At 53.6% G+C, this 13,445-nt stretch overlaps 2 protein-coding genes across 2 annotated transcripts in view; both read right to left on the bottom strand.

The window, feature by feature from the left end:
- Positions 1 to 635: 635 nt before the first annotated feature.
- On the bottom strand, positions 636 to 13,412 carry LOC115552762 (uncharacterized). The gene is made up of 17 exons (XM_030369075.1): positions 13,407 to 13,412; positions 13,116 to 13,318; positions 12,260 to 12,416; positions 10,351 to 11,319; positions 8,858 to 9,316; positions 7,275 to 8,750; positions 7,064 to 7,171; positions 6,767 to 6,913; positions 6,338 to 6,454; positions 5,832 to 5,948; positions 5,630 to 5,686; positions 4,675 to 5,301; positions 4,124 to 4,375; positions 2,965 to 3,910; positions 2,627 to 2,757; positions 2,318 to 2,371; positions 636 to 2,216 (listed from the first exon to the last, which is right to left on the bottom strand). The coding sequence occupies exons 1-17, from the start codon at positions 13,410 to 13,412 to the stop codon at positions 2,019 to 2,021; spliced, it is 6,024 nt and encodes a 2,007-aa protein (XP_030224935.1). The 3' UTR covers positions 636 to 2,018.
- The window catches only part of jakmip1 (janus kinase and microtubule interacting protein 1), a 31,866-nt gene continuing 31,652 nt past the window's right edge, over positions 13,232 to 13,445 (bottom strand). Inside the window, exon 24 of the mRNA XM_030368312.1 lies at positions 13,232 to 13,318. The gene's annotated coding sequence lies outside the window, so the exon portion shown is untranslated. The remainder of the gene's footprint in view (positions 13,319 to 13,445) is intronic.

Below are 13,445 nucleotides of genomic sequence, written 5' to 3'. Positions count from 1 at the left end.
GTTTGTTTTGAGCTGGTGCCATAGCCTAGAAGATAATATTGTTCCGTCTGTGGTAGGATTTTTTGACATTTTGCCTGTTATGAAGAGGTCTTTTCCTTATTTGTACACGTTTATCAAACTTTAAAGAGCATTTCAAACACAACCCTCAATCACATTGGCCTACATAATTTTTGTCGAGCGATTTCAATGCGATATTTCAGAGCTGACTCCTCCCTCCACGACATCGCCTATACATTTGATTTGTATGGTGTTGCGCCAGGTTGGGAAGCTTGAGTGGCTGTCAACCCACATACAGACCTGTTATATATGCTAGTCAGCTCCTTCTTTCCCTGGCCTACAGACATCATGGACATAATAAAGGACAGACATCTGTGAGACGCAATGATTCACTCCGTTCCGATCCTCATTCATCTCAACGAAACATCTGAGTTTACTGCCACCTAGCGGGTGATGAATGTAAATGTAGACGCAAACGAAAATAAATATTAACTTGATTATTTTTGGGATTTTTTTGGGGGGGATCAGATTTTAGCGTAAAGGTGGTTTGAGTTAGCCTATTATTTAGCAAAAATCTGTTTATAAATATAAATTCTGCAATTATTGACATGAACCCGAGCAAAATGAAGCACAGCCACTGAATATAAACATTTATTCTTTGTAGAGTTCAAAGAAGCCACAATGGAGTGAGAACAAGTTCCTTTCATTCACAGATAGAAAAATACCTTTGCTGAAACACATTCCTTCTAGGAGAACGTAGAGTTGTGAACATGGTTTCATCAGATAAAAGACCCAGTTTCCTTTTCTCAGAGTTAACTAACTCAATCCATTTAGTCAACATGCGGCAAAGGTAGAAGTTGTTTTCGTAGATGTGCATGTGGGGTTCACTTGTACTGAGCTTCAGATAATAAATGAATAGAGAGAGAACACACACATCTTCAATAAAGCAATCTCTCTCTCTCTCTCTCTCTCTCTCTCTCTCTCTCTCTCTCTCTCTCTCTCTCTCTCTCTCTCTCTCTCTCTCTCTCTCTCTCTCTCTCTCTCTCTCTCTCTCTCTCTCTCTCTCTCTCTCTCTCTCTCTCTCTCTCTCTCTCTCTCTCTCTCATACTGATAAAACCACTTGACAACCCATGAGTGGAGCGTGGATCCTTTTACCAAACTGTCCGAATTCATTAGCTAGGCCAGTGTGACGGAAAAATACAAAAACAATTTAGAAAGACACAGATCCTTCATGGTTTTCTGGACACAGTTGGCATGTTACATTTTTAAATAACATTTCCTACCAATAAAAATATCAGTGTTAATCTCCTCTTCTTTCATCAGTTACCTTGGACATCAATATATTTTGTGTGCAAATTTTAAAACAATTAGAAACAAAGCTTTACCGTACAACCAAGTGGGAAAACATACCAAAAGTCTTTGGACTGACTCTTCAGTTGTCATATTTGGCCCTGGTGTCTGAACACCAAGTAAAGATGTCCGCCGTGGACAATGAGGCTTGAACGCAAGAACATCACCAATGGCTTGCTGCCATGAAAACATTTCCCTTAGAAACATTCTTTTGTTTTGGACACAGAGGCAACTGTTGGAGGTCTGATAAAGGAATGTAAAATATGATTTGGAATTATTAATCCTTTTCTTTTTTTACACAGTGTAGAAATTTGCAAAAGCACAGTGAAAAATGTTTGACTTTTATCTCCAAAGTTTTTTGACGCAGAAAGCTTCTACTGGTGCAACCAGAGATTGGCTTGGAAACAAGTCCCGGCCTTGAGTTGATTGATTTGTACAGTTTGATAAGCAGCTCGTCTGTCCAATCACCACCCGGTAATCAGCGTCATTGGCAGCCCCAATGTACTCCCATCCAATCAGGAGAGCAGGTCTGTACGGGAAGGGAAAGGGGGTCCTGGGAGTTCTTCCAAACAGACGGTAGGTGCCAGCCCTCTCCTGTCGTTGACCTCGAACACACAGACACACTCTCAGCACCCCGGGAACCACCCCTCACGGACGCCCCAACGTCGGACTCAAAGCCCCACGGTTTCCCTCAACTCTAACGCCTCAGCGGTGGGGAGACCGGGACCCGCTGCCCCGGGGGAGCCGGGGCCCGGGCTGAGGGACGTCCGGAACACGGTGGTCACCCTGCCCGAGCTCAGCCCGTTGGAGCCCAGGGTCTGGACCCCGATGTGGACCGGGAGACTCAGGTCCACGTTCTCCAGGATGACCTGGAGGGGAAGGAACCCAGAGGTCAGGTCGTGTCGGTACGAGGGAACGTTACCAACCACGTGTGTCTTGTGGAAGCAGACGTGGGAGAGGGCGCACATACCTTGGTGCACGCTGAGCTCATGACGGACTTGTGGAACTCTCCATCGACGTACACCTAGAACCAGAACACGTTATGACACGAGTTTTATATTTGGACATCAACACATGAATGTCCTCTGGAACCCAATTCACATTCCATTAGTTTCAGCCAAATCAGCAGGTGTGTGTGTGTGTGTGTGTGTGTGTGTGTGTGTGTGTGTGTGTGTGTGTGTGTGTGTGTGTGTGTGTGTGTGTGTGTGTGTGTGTGTGTGTGTGTGTTTGTGTGTGTGTGTGTGCGTGCGTGCGTGTCTGTGCGTGCGTTCGTCTTTACCCTGTAGCCGTAGACAAAGGTGCTGTTGCTGCAGCCCAGCTCGTCGAGTGGCGGCCTCTCCCAACCAATCAGGAGGCTGCTCCCGCCCACCGTCCGGATGACCTCCACGGTGCCCACCTCTCCCGGGGCTTCTGTGGGCAGACAGAATCGGTCCGTCAATAAGAACCTGGACCTCAGGTTTGAATGGCCGTTCATAAACTACATAACACCACCGAAGAAGAACATCCACAGTCGATTTCCCTGAACACATTGACACATCTAACCGTTTATCATTGTTAATTACAAAGGCTATATATGTGAGGCACTAGACTGACTCTGCATAAGCATTTTTCCGCTACCTGGCTTCGGTCTTCCGAGTTTCCCGGTCAGCGTGGGAGCAGGCAGCCCGACCGATGGCCGGGGCTGGGACCTCCCTGGGGGAAAGCTGCAGGCCGAATCGGCCCTGACCCTGGTGGTGGAGGTGGTGGTGGTGGTGGTGTTGGTGGAGAAGATGGTGGTGGAGGCACGGCGGTCATCTCCGGCACCGTCTGAAGCACCGCTGGCGGAGGGGGTGGCGGGAGGCTGCGTCCCGGTCCGAGGCACGCTGGGGGCAGTGTTGTTGTTGTTGTTGTTGCCGTCCGAGGCGGTGGCGCTCGGAGCGTTGCCGGTGAAAGGCTGGACCCTGGAGGCCGGAGCCGAGGCGCCGACAGTGGCGGTCTTACGGAGGGTTTTATTGGGCGGGTCGGTCCGACAGGTAGGGGCGGGGCTGGGGGCGGAGCTTGTGGCGTTGGCCGATGCCGGGCTGGTTGCGTGCCTTGGCCCTCTTGGCGATTCTGGTGTGTTTTGTACACTGCTTCTTAGGTTGGCTTTATCGTCCGTTGAGGACAGAGGGAAAGAACCGGAACGACCTGCCGTTGTGGTACCAAATGCCATGCTGGAAGGACTGCGAGGGAAAGCGGGCGCCATGTTGGAAGGACTGGGAGCGAAAGCGGGCGCCATGTTAGCCGACCTGGAGAACACGGCGGCAGAGAGTGTGTTTGACAGGTGGGCTACTGCAGACGCGGCGGCTGTCGCGGTTGTCGCCATGGGGAGCGGTTTAGTTTGGACGGGGTCGGGGCTGACGTTCAGGAGAGGAGGAGGAGGAGGAGGAGGAGGAGGTGGAGGAGGAGGCTGGGTGTGGAGGGCCATGCTGTGGGTCCTGGGGAGGGAGGCCGGGTGGTGTTCGGGCGTAGCGGTGGTGGAGGCGCTCCTCCTGGGCTGCGGGCGACGCCCTCTCGCCGCCCACCCTCCGTGGTCCGCCGGAGCCTTTGAATGAATGAAAACTTTATTGGTACAAGAGGAGTGCACTATCTGGACAGAGAGCTCCCTCTTGATGGTCAGGTACATAGCGATGCGATCTACTCAATGTGGACAACAGAAATCTGACGTTTTAGTCTTATTCGTAGCACACCATGAATTAAAACACTTTGCCGTCATTGGAAAGGCACCGGTATGGTGATGCAGATGGTTTAGCCGAACCTTATAAATGCCGGACAGGGTTTGCTGCAGCTCCAGCTGCAGGTTGAGGATTTTCTCAGGACTGCTCAGCCGCCGGTTCACCCCACCACTCCGTCTCTCTGAGGGGGGTGGAGCCCACCGCGAGCGTGTTGCCCTGGGGACAGGAGCCGGACCTGAAGCGGGCTTTCCCCCCAGGATCTCATCTTCGTGGTTCGATCCTGGTCGGTCTAGGGAGGCGTCTGCTTGGCTCGTGCCACTGGGAACGGCAGGAGACTATTGAGAAGAAAGTGTCAGGACGTCAATGCTTTGAAACCCCCACTTTAAACCTGCACTATGTACGCTTTCACACCAGCAGCCTCTAGTGGCTGCAGCTGGAGCCACAGGTCTTGAGATTCTTGGTTTCAGACATTTATATGAAATAGAGTGAAGTATCTGCCGTAGGAAAAGTAACATAGTGCAAATTAATAGATAAAAAGCATGACATTTGTGTTTGTGTATATCATGTCAAATATGCATATAAATGTTGTATTTAATATAATCGTTGTGTTTGCATGTAATCCATTGGTCTATACCTGAGGTTTGCTGCTTGCCGCAGGTGAACAGCGTGGGCCCTCCCCCTCATGGCTCTGGGCTCCAGGGGATGCTGGAGGCCTGGCTTTGGTGTGCTCGCGCACGGCACAACATGGCCCCGGGGACTTTGGGTTCCTGGTCGGCGCCGAACCTGCAGCGCTCTGAACGTCACGGGCGGGTTCTGCCGGGGTTCCCCGGCGGCCTCCAGCATCGGTGCCGCGGTCGTTGTGCATCAGAACGGGTCCCGACAGGACGGGGGATGTGCTTTGGTTCCCTGGAGGTTGGAGCTCAGTGGGAGATGTGGAGGAGGAGAAGGCCGGATCAGGGGAGGGGGGAGCTGGGGAGGAGGCAGCGCTGTAGTCCCGGAGCCGCGAGGCGAACCCACTGGTGGCCCTGGGGGTGTGCTGGTGGGGTTGGAGGTGGTGGTGGTGGTGGTGACCGAGGTCCGGGTACGGGGCTGCGGGGGGGAACGCGGCGGTGTAGTCCTGGAGGGCGGGGTCGCTCAGCAGGTCATCGGCCTGCTGGGTGAGGGCGGGGTCCACGTAGCCCTGCCTCCGCATGGCTCTCATCATGTGGACCAATAGGCTGTTCCTCTCCTGACACTTCAGCACCAGACACGACAGCTTGGCCTGTCGTCATAGAAGGGAAAGGCTGTCACTCTAATACGATCCAGTTTAAGGACAACATAGCCCAACAATTTGCTCAATTGGAAACTCAATGAAACAACAGCTACAATAACAATAATATCTTTCATCAGTAGGAATGTCTACATCAAGAAACGGCCTTTGACTTTAAGTTGTCTGTGTGCAAGGTTGAGCAGAGGCGATCATATGGACAACTTACATACCTTCGAAATAAGAAAAAATAACTATAACTATTATAAAGAGAAACAGAAAATAGCCGCAAACATAAACAGCAAACAAAGAATGAGTATGAAACCAACATAGTTGAACCCACCTTTAGAGGAGCTAGATCCATATCGTGGAGGCTTTTCTTCCTCAGGAGTACATCGTACTATCAGACAAAACAAACACAACCGAATTTAAAGGCCAATGAAATCCCAATGGGAAAGCTGTACACACTGCATCCGGCTGGGTTTGACTGTTGGTTCTCGTATGTCCCCAGTGACTTGGGAAGCGGCAGCCTGCTGGTTCCTTACCTTGGCTCGGATGTCGTTGTAGCGGGACCGCAGGGACCCCGAGGCTGGGCTGGGGTCCCCCTGCTGCTCTCTCCTCAGGGCGGTGTACTCAGAGTTCAGCCCGTCCAGAGCCAGCGTCTACGGGCCCAGACACAGATCTTTATATATATAGAAATATCATACTATGATAGTGTTGTACATTCCCATTGAGTTGAAGTTTGAGTGTCTGTACTGTTTGTACGCATTCCTTTTTTTTTGTACAGCGTCTTTGAGTATTTAGAAAAGCGCTATAAAAAACTGATCAATTGTTATTATTAAGTGAGAAGGCATGCTTTTGTTCTGCCTTATAGATTACCTACTATGAGATTGATACAAGCAAATTCAAACTCCAACAACAGTGAAAAACCACAACAACCAATATAAACGTAATCATAATCATAGTCTTGATTTGACTGACTGATTCAAAGAACAATCTCACCACTGCCAAGATGTTGATTTCTAAATTAACCGCTCAACCCTCGGCTCACCTTGGCTCGGAGCTGGGCCTGGAGGATGCTGAACTGTTCCTCTGTGTGAGTCTTCTGGGTCAGGGCTTCGTCCTTCTCTCTGGCCAGGCCTGCTAGCCTGCTCTGCAGATCTTTCACCTGCAGAACGGACATTATTACAACAATAATCAGTTAGGAGTGAATCTGATGAACACTAAACACATAAGCCTTCGCACCCCGTGAGCAACACACATCCGCTTGCATGATTTTCAACTATTAGCTTATTTTATTTTACGATGTTGTCTCATGGCTCAAGGCTAGAACAGTATTCTTTATTTGAAGATATAAATATAATCTATATAGTCTCTAGAGACTACCTGGTTAAATAAAGGTTGAATAATAAAGAAAAAAATATTTAATCATTAACTGATGACGAAAATTATTGTATGCCGTGTTGGTTGCCATGCCTACCCGTGTTGTGAGCAGCTCAGTTTCCTGCCTGGTTTCTTCCAGTGAATCGGTCAGTCTTTTCTTCTCCCTGTCAGCTTGAGCTGAGGCCTTCTCCAACTCCCCCAGCCTGGCCTCTGATCCAGACTGCTCTCTGCCCAACCTCTGGGTCTACACACACGTATTAAAACACACACACAGACACAAACAGACAAACCAAATTAAAATGTTTTACAGTACAGCTAACGTAAGAGCTATTGGCATTGCCATCATTTACTGTGTGTAGATGATTAAATGGGAGGTGACATAAAGTAAGCTCACCTCTGATTGGGCCTTGATCAGCTCCTCTTTTGTTGTTTTTAGGGCAGCGGCCAATGCTTCAGTCTGTCTCATTAGATCGTTTTGATGAGAATTTGGGTCCAAACCCCCCTAAGGTGAGAGCAAAATTTAGCAAAATCAATCGATCACTCACAACGACAAATCACATGCGTCATATATGTTTACGGTTGGATTCCCCAATAACTCTGCATACCTGGGAAAACTTCTCTTGATTATCAACAAATTTCAAGTTTTCTTTCTCTGTCTTCTTTGCCACTTCTCCTTGGATTTGATTAACTGGATGTTGATCCTGACCCCTCCCATCAGGCTGTGATTGGTCCTGGAGAGCAGCACCTTCAGCCTGTAGGACATCTCGTTCCTCTATAAGACTCCAGACTGAAAGCCTCAGCCGCTCCTCTTCTGTCTTCAAATCAGCTATCGACTGTTCAACTCTGCGTCTCTCGTCTGTCAAGCTGCAAACCGACTGCAACAACTCATCTCTTTCTTCCTTTGAGACATCATATGCCCTTTCTGTCTCTCGCTGCTCTATCAAGCCCCCAGAGGAACCTGTGAGTCCACCGTCGTCCACATTCAAGCTGAATGTGGACGACGAGTGGTTGGTTAGAGTGGTTAACTCCACCCTGTCCTCCTGGTCTCCCTGAACTCCCTCCCCTCCTCCCCCCGAGGTTCGCTCTGACGTTGAAGTTTCCGTCTGGTTCCTCAGCTCCGATAACTCCTCGCCCAGCCGTCCCCTCTCCTCCCTCAGCTCCTCCAGGGACCTCCCCAGCTGCTCCCTCTCCTCCCTCAGCCCGCACACGCTCCTGCTCAGCTGCTCCCGCTCCTGCCTCAGCGCGCTCAGGGCGGCGGCCACGCCGTCGCGCTCCTCCTTCATCCCCCACAGCGTCCGCGTCAGCCTCTGCTTCTCCTCCGTCCGGGTCTGCACCGCCAGGGCCACCTCCCTCTGCTCCTCCCTCAGAGGGCCCACGCAGCGAGACAGCTCCTCCTTCTCCTCGCTGAGCGCCCGCACCGCCTCGGCCAGAGCATCCACCCGGAGGCGAGCGGCCACGCCCAGAGCATCCACCTGTAGGCGAGTGGCCACGCCCTGATCCACGCAGTGATCTCCAGGGAATGGATCTGTGGAAGAGTCCGTCGTGGGAAGGTCCTGCTCTAGACTGGTCTGCGTCTGTTCATCGACCTGCGACGGACGTTCGCCCAACCTGCGGGCGAGCCCCGCCGCGACGCCGCGGGCGCTCCCGTCGTCACGGCGACCTCCGGGCGCCTCGCTCTCGGCGGCCCGGCGGCGAGCGCTCTCCTCCTCCTTGGCGACGGCCAGCCTCTGCCGCAGGTCCATGATGGCGTTGAGGTCGTCCTCCGTCTTCCTGGTGAGCTCGGCGATCAGACCGCCCTGCTCCTGCTGCTCCCGCTCCCGCCGGCCCACCTCCGCCGCCAGCGCCGCCGCCGCCCCCTCCGCCAGGAGGCCCGCCTCCTTGGCGTGCTCCTCCTCCCGGAGCTCCACGCGGGCCAGCAGCTCCTGGATGCGCTCGGCCAGGGCCCGGTTCTCCTGGTTCAGGGCGCGGACGAGGTGGTCCGCCGGCGGGGCGGGAGGGGCGTGGTCCTGACCGGGTGGGGGCGGGGCATGGTCGACGCGGGCGTGGTCAGAAGACGGGTCCCTTGTTGGTGCCCTCTCCTTCTGAGGAGAAACGTGTGAAGCTTCAATGAGAATGGGACGCCTGTGACCATGGAAACCAGAAAACATCATGATGTTAAACACAGCGCCGCCTCTCACATCTCACATACCTTTCCTGGTGAAGACCTCCACCCTACTGGCGCTCCACCTGGCAGGTCGGCCGGGGACCTCAGCTGGGGCTTGGGTCCCTGGACGTTCTGCTGCTCCTGGTGGTGGCTCTTATCCGCTCCGGGGCAAAGGCTCCGGTAGGCCTCCATCAGGGCGTCGGCCTCCTGGCTGGGGCTGAGCTCCAGGTGCAGGGCTCCACCGGAGCCCCACTCCTCCAGGTCTAACTGGCCCAGCTCCGCGGGGTCCTCAGCCAGGCCGTGCCCCCCGAGGCCGGGATGGGCGCGGGGCTGGAGCCTGGCTGAGAGGTTCAGGAGGTCAGGCTGGGGTAACCGTGTGGTGTCTGGATCAGCAGAGGCAGGGCAGTGGTGTCTGGGGTTCAGGGTGCTCTCTGCTGCCCCCTGGGGGAGGTGAGGAGTGGTGGTGGTGGCTTTTGGTGGGGCGAGTAGCTTATCGGATCGGAGCTGGACTCCCATAAACACACACAAACGCGTGTGGAAAAACACACACACAAACACACGTGCGAACACACACACACAAAAACACACATGCACGCACCCACACGCACACACACATATAACATCATCAGTTGGAGTGCATTTTCGAATGAACTCTCGGTTGTACTAAAAGGACAAAATAACCAGGAGGAGAATGATGAACTGGCTTTTCCCATTCTAGAAACAGTAACTACGTGCACAAACACACAGTAAGACACACTGTGTCTATCGTTCTCTGGCTCCATCTCCATATATATCGTTTCTAATTAACGGCACTAATTAGGTCTATTTGTGCCGACTCTATTTATATAAGTTAGATTGCCGTGCGTCTTGGCAGCCTCTCTCTGGGACCACAGATACCCAAAAATATAATCCCATTTCTAAAATAATTCCCCAAGATTTGCTTGTAATCCAAATTCGTGGCTCAGCCTTTTATACGCGTTGTCAACGAAAAGGGGAGGTTATGTAACACCTCTAATCCTTTTATTCTGTAGCCGTGTTCTTCCCCACGGGAGGCTTGATTCTCTGTGTCGTTCCAACGTGATCAACACAAAACCCATTATTCCCGAAGGAAACCTATTTCGAGAATTTTGTATAAATCTCCCTGAACTGAATTTCAACTTAGCTAGACACCTTTCAAACTACTTGTATAACTACATTTCCTTTCTTAACAAAGAGCCAATCATTTCCTTTAAAATACAGCCGAAAGTTTAGCCTGAGCTGTTATCAGAACGTGTATTTAGCACCATCCTCCAGGATGTTGGCCGTGCAGGGATTGAATCAGACGAAATCAAAGACAACACAGATTGCTTGAGGACAAGCAGATCAGCAAAATGTCATCTGTAAAAGTATTGGACTGACACCGGTGCGTAAGATCCAACAAAATTTTAAGTCAAATCTCAAAACTGGTGGCAACTGTGAAAAAGTGGTCTCTGAATCGCTAATTCCCAAGATGTATCCGAACCCTGTACGAAGAATCTGAAGATAGAAGAGAGACTCACCACTGCAGAGTCTCCCGGGGGGCACGTGGCTCTCTCGTCTGCTCCAGGGCTGTGGGGGAGGCCCGGGGGGGACACCCCGACAGGGGTGGGGCCGTAGCCGGGTCCCGGGGAGCCTGGGGGAACCCCCGCGGCCCAGCACGCACACCCAGCCCCGGGGGCCGGCGGAGCGGGGGTCTGGCTGCCGAGGGCCCCCCTGAGCTCCTGCCTGAGGCGGCCGTTCTCCTCCCTCAGCTCCTCCACCTCCTCCAGCAGGACGCTCTCCGACTGCTGCAGCCGCCGCACCTCCGCCCCCTTCTCCTCCAGCCGGCAGCCCAGGAGGTGCCCGCCCTCCTGCGCCTCCTGCAGCTGCTCCGACAGCCCCCTCCTCTCGGCCTGGCCCTGCTCCTCCCGCTCCAGCAGGGCCCGCAGGTCCTCCTGCAGGCCCAGGATGAAGCTCCGCAGCTTGGCCACGCCCATGCCCCTCTCCTCCTCGGCTCCTCCCCCTTTCTCCAGATCCGCATCTTCCGCGCTCCCGCTATCGCCGGCCACCAGCCGGCGTCCAGGCCTCGTCGGCCATCTTGTCCTCCCTTTCTCCTCCTCCTCCTCCTCCTCCTCCTTCTCCTCCTCCTTCTTCTTCCTCTCGCCTCCCTCCTCCCCTTCCCCCTCCTCCCGCAGGCAGGGCACCCTGTCCTCCCCCGGCCCGGTCGCCACGGCAACGCAGGGCGCGGCCATCTTGGTCGTCATGACGGCGGTCATGGTGGTGGCGGCCGACACGGTGACGTCCAGCAGCTGCTTCTCCAGGGCGTGGAGGCGGTTCTGCAGGCCCTGCTCGCGGTCCCGGGCCTGGCCCAGCTTGTGCTGCAGCTGGGTCTTGAAGTGGTGGAAGTACTGGGACTGGCGGCCCATCTCCTCCTCCTTGGCCTTCAGCTGGTTCTGGCAGCGCAGCAGACGCTCCCGCCACACGCGCTCCCCTCGCTCCTTCTCATGGGACTGGGGAGGAGGGGGGGGATGGGAGGGGGAGGAGAAGGAGGGGAGGGGAGGAGGGGGAGGAGAGGGGAGGGGGAGGAGAGGGGAGGAGGAGAGGGAGGAGAGGGGAGGGGAGGAGAGGTGTGGTGGTTGGAGGAGGAGGAGGAGGAGGAGGAGGAGGGGGGCAGCGGGAGGAGAGGGGAGGAGGAGAGGGAGGAGAGGGGAGGAGAGGAGAGGGGAGGGGAGGAGAAGGAGGGGAGGGAGAAGAGGGGAGGGGAGGAGAAGGAGGGGAGGGGAGGAGGGGGAGGAGAGGGAGGAGAGGGGAGGGGAGGAGGGGGAGGAGAGGGGAGGAGGAGAGGGAGGAGAGGTGTGGGGAGGAAAGGTGTGGTGGTTGGAGAAGGAGAGGGAGGAGAGGGGAGGGGAGGAGGGGGAGTGGAGGAGGAGAAGGAGGAGAGGTGTGGTGGTTGGAGGAGGAGGAGGAGGAGGAGGGGGGGGCAGGGGGAGGAGAGGGAACGAGGGGGAGTGGAGGGGATGACATTGTACAGACACCGTAGTAGAGTTAGGCAACTTTAACGCTATTGGTTTTTCTTGTAATGTCCACTCTGTAGCTCCAAATAACAATGTGCTCTGAACCTATGCATAACATAGAGATAACACAGAATCTTCACTTTCTCGTTTTTAATATAATACTAGTAAACATTATCAAAGGATCTACAAATGATGGTACTAGAATGATGAATGAATTCTGTACATTATACAGAAAATGCAGGTAAATGTAGGAAACAACTTTGACTGGCAAGCATGTTGCATCACCTGATGCTACAACATCCCGTAGGGAGTTACATGAAACCCACGCATACACCAAACACCTCGACACAGTCCGGGGGGTTCATTCATATTCACGCATCGGGAGCCATGCCGGTGAGTCCAACCTTCCGGAGGATGTTTCTAGAAGCCCACTCACCACGATGCGGACCTCGTCCCTGAGGCTGTGGAGCCTCTGGTCCAGCCGCTGGGTGTGATGCATGCTGGGACGGCGGTGCGGCGTGGCGCCAGTGGCTAGCTGGCTGAGCTGCTGCAGCAGAGCCGTCTCTGACCTCTCTAGCTCTGTGATCCTGCAACTAAACACACACACACACACACACACATACACAGAAAGAGCTAGACTTACGCCAGGCTAAGTTAGCGCTAATGTAGCACCAACTCGAGCAATAAAATAAATACAACTCCCAGCGCATTAGCATTGCACATGGGTTACCTTGGCAGGGATCAACAAGCCTTGCTGTGACCTTCCCCTGTCGTGAGATGTTGGATCAATAATCCCCCTTGTAGTATGAGGACGCCAGCAAATGTCTGCCTTTGTGTGAGCGTGCGGAGCAGTGAGGTACGTGTGACACATGATATCACTGGGGCCACAAGTGAGTAAGTAGTGTGTGCGTGTGTGTGTGTGCACGTGAAGTGGTGTGCATCGGTGTGTTTGTGTATGTGTGCTTGTTTGCCCGTGTGTATGTGTTTGTTTTTGTCTGAATGTGTGAGTGTTTGTGTGTGCTGTATGTGTGTTCGTGTGTGCGTGTGAACGTGGAGTGGTGTGTTTCTGTGTGTGTGTGTGTTTCTGGTCTTGTGTGCCCGTGTTTGTGTGTGTGTCTGCGTGTTTGTTTGTGTGTGTGTGTGTGTGCTTGTGTGGCTGTGTGTGTCTATGTGTGTGGATGTGTGTGTGTGTGTGTCTGTGTGTGTGTGCGTGTGTGTGTGTCTGTGCTCAGCTGCATGTGTTTGTGTGTGTGTGCGTGTGTGCTTTCCTCCATGTGTGTGTCCTCTCTCACCTGTCTCTCAGGTAGCCGTCTGACTGGTCAACTGAGCTGGTGTTCTGTTCCAGAAGATTCACTCGGCCTCTCACAACCCGCGGGTCCGAGTCCCGTCCGGCCGCCTCTGAACCGGCCCCCGGGCCTCTCCGCCGGTGTTGTGGCTCTCCATTGGTCCGAGAGCCCTGGTCACATGGGCCTATGAGGTACTGGCTCCCCGTCCCCTGTGCAGGAAGGGTTCGGTCTGATTAATAAGAGAGGACATTCCCTATCCGAGGCGTATCTATTCTCCTTCAACAGAAACGGACGAGCCCTCATCTAGACTCATGTATTATTCACACTGGGGACAGC

This window comes from Gadus morhua, chromosome 10, assembly GCF_902167405.1.
Source record: "Gadus morhua chromosome 10, gadMor3.0, whole genome shotgun sequence".
In the NCBI taxonomy this organism is placed as follows: Eukaryota; Metazoa; Chordata; class Actinopteri; order Gadiformes; family Gadidae; genus Gadus; species Gadus morhua.
This window is presented reverse-complemented; position numbering and strand designations above follow the sequence as displayed.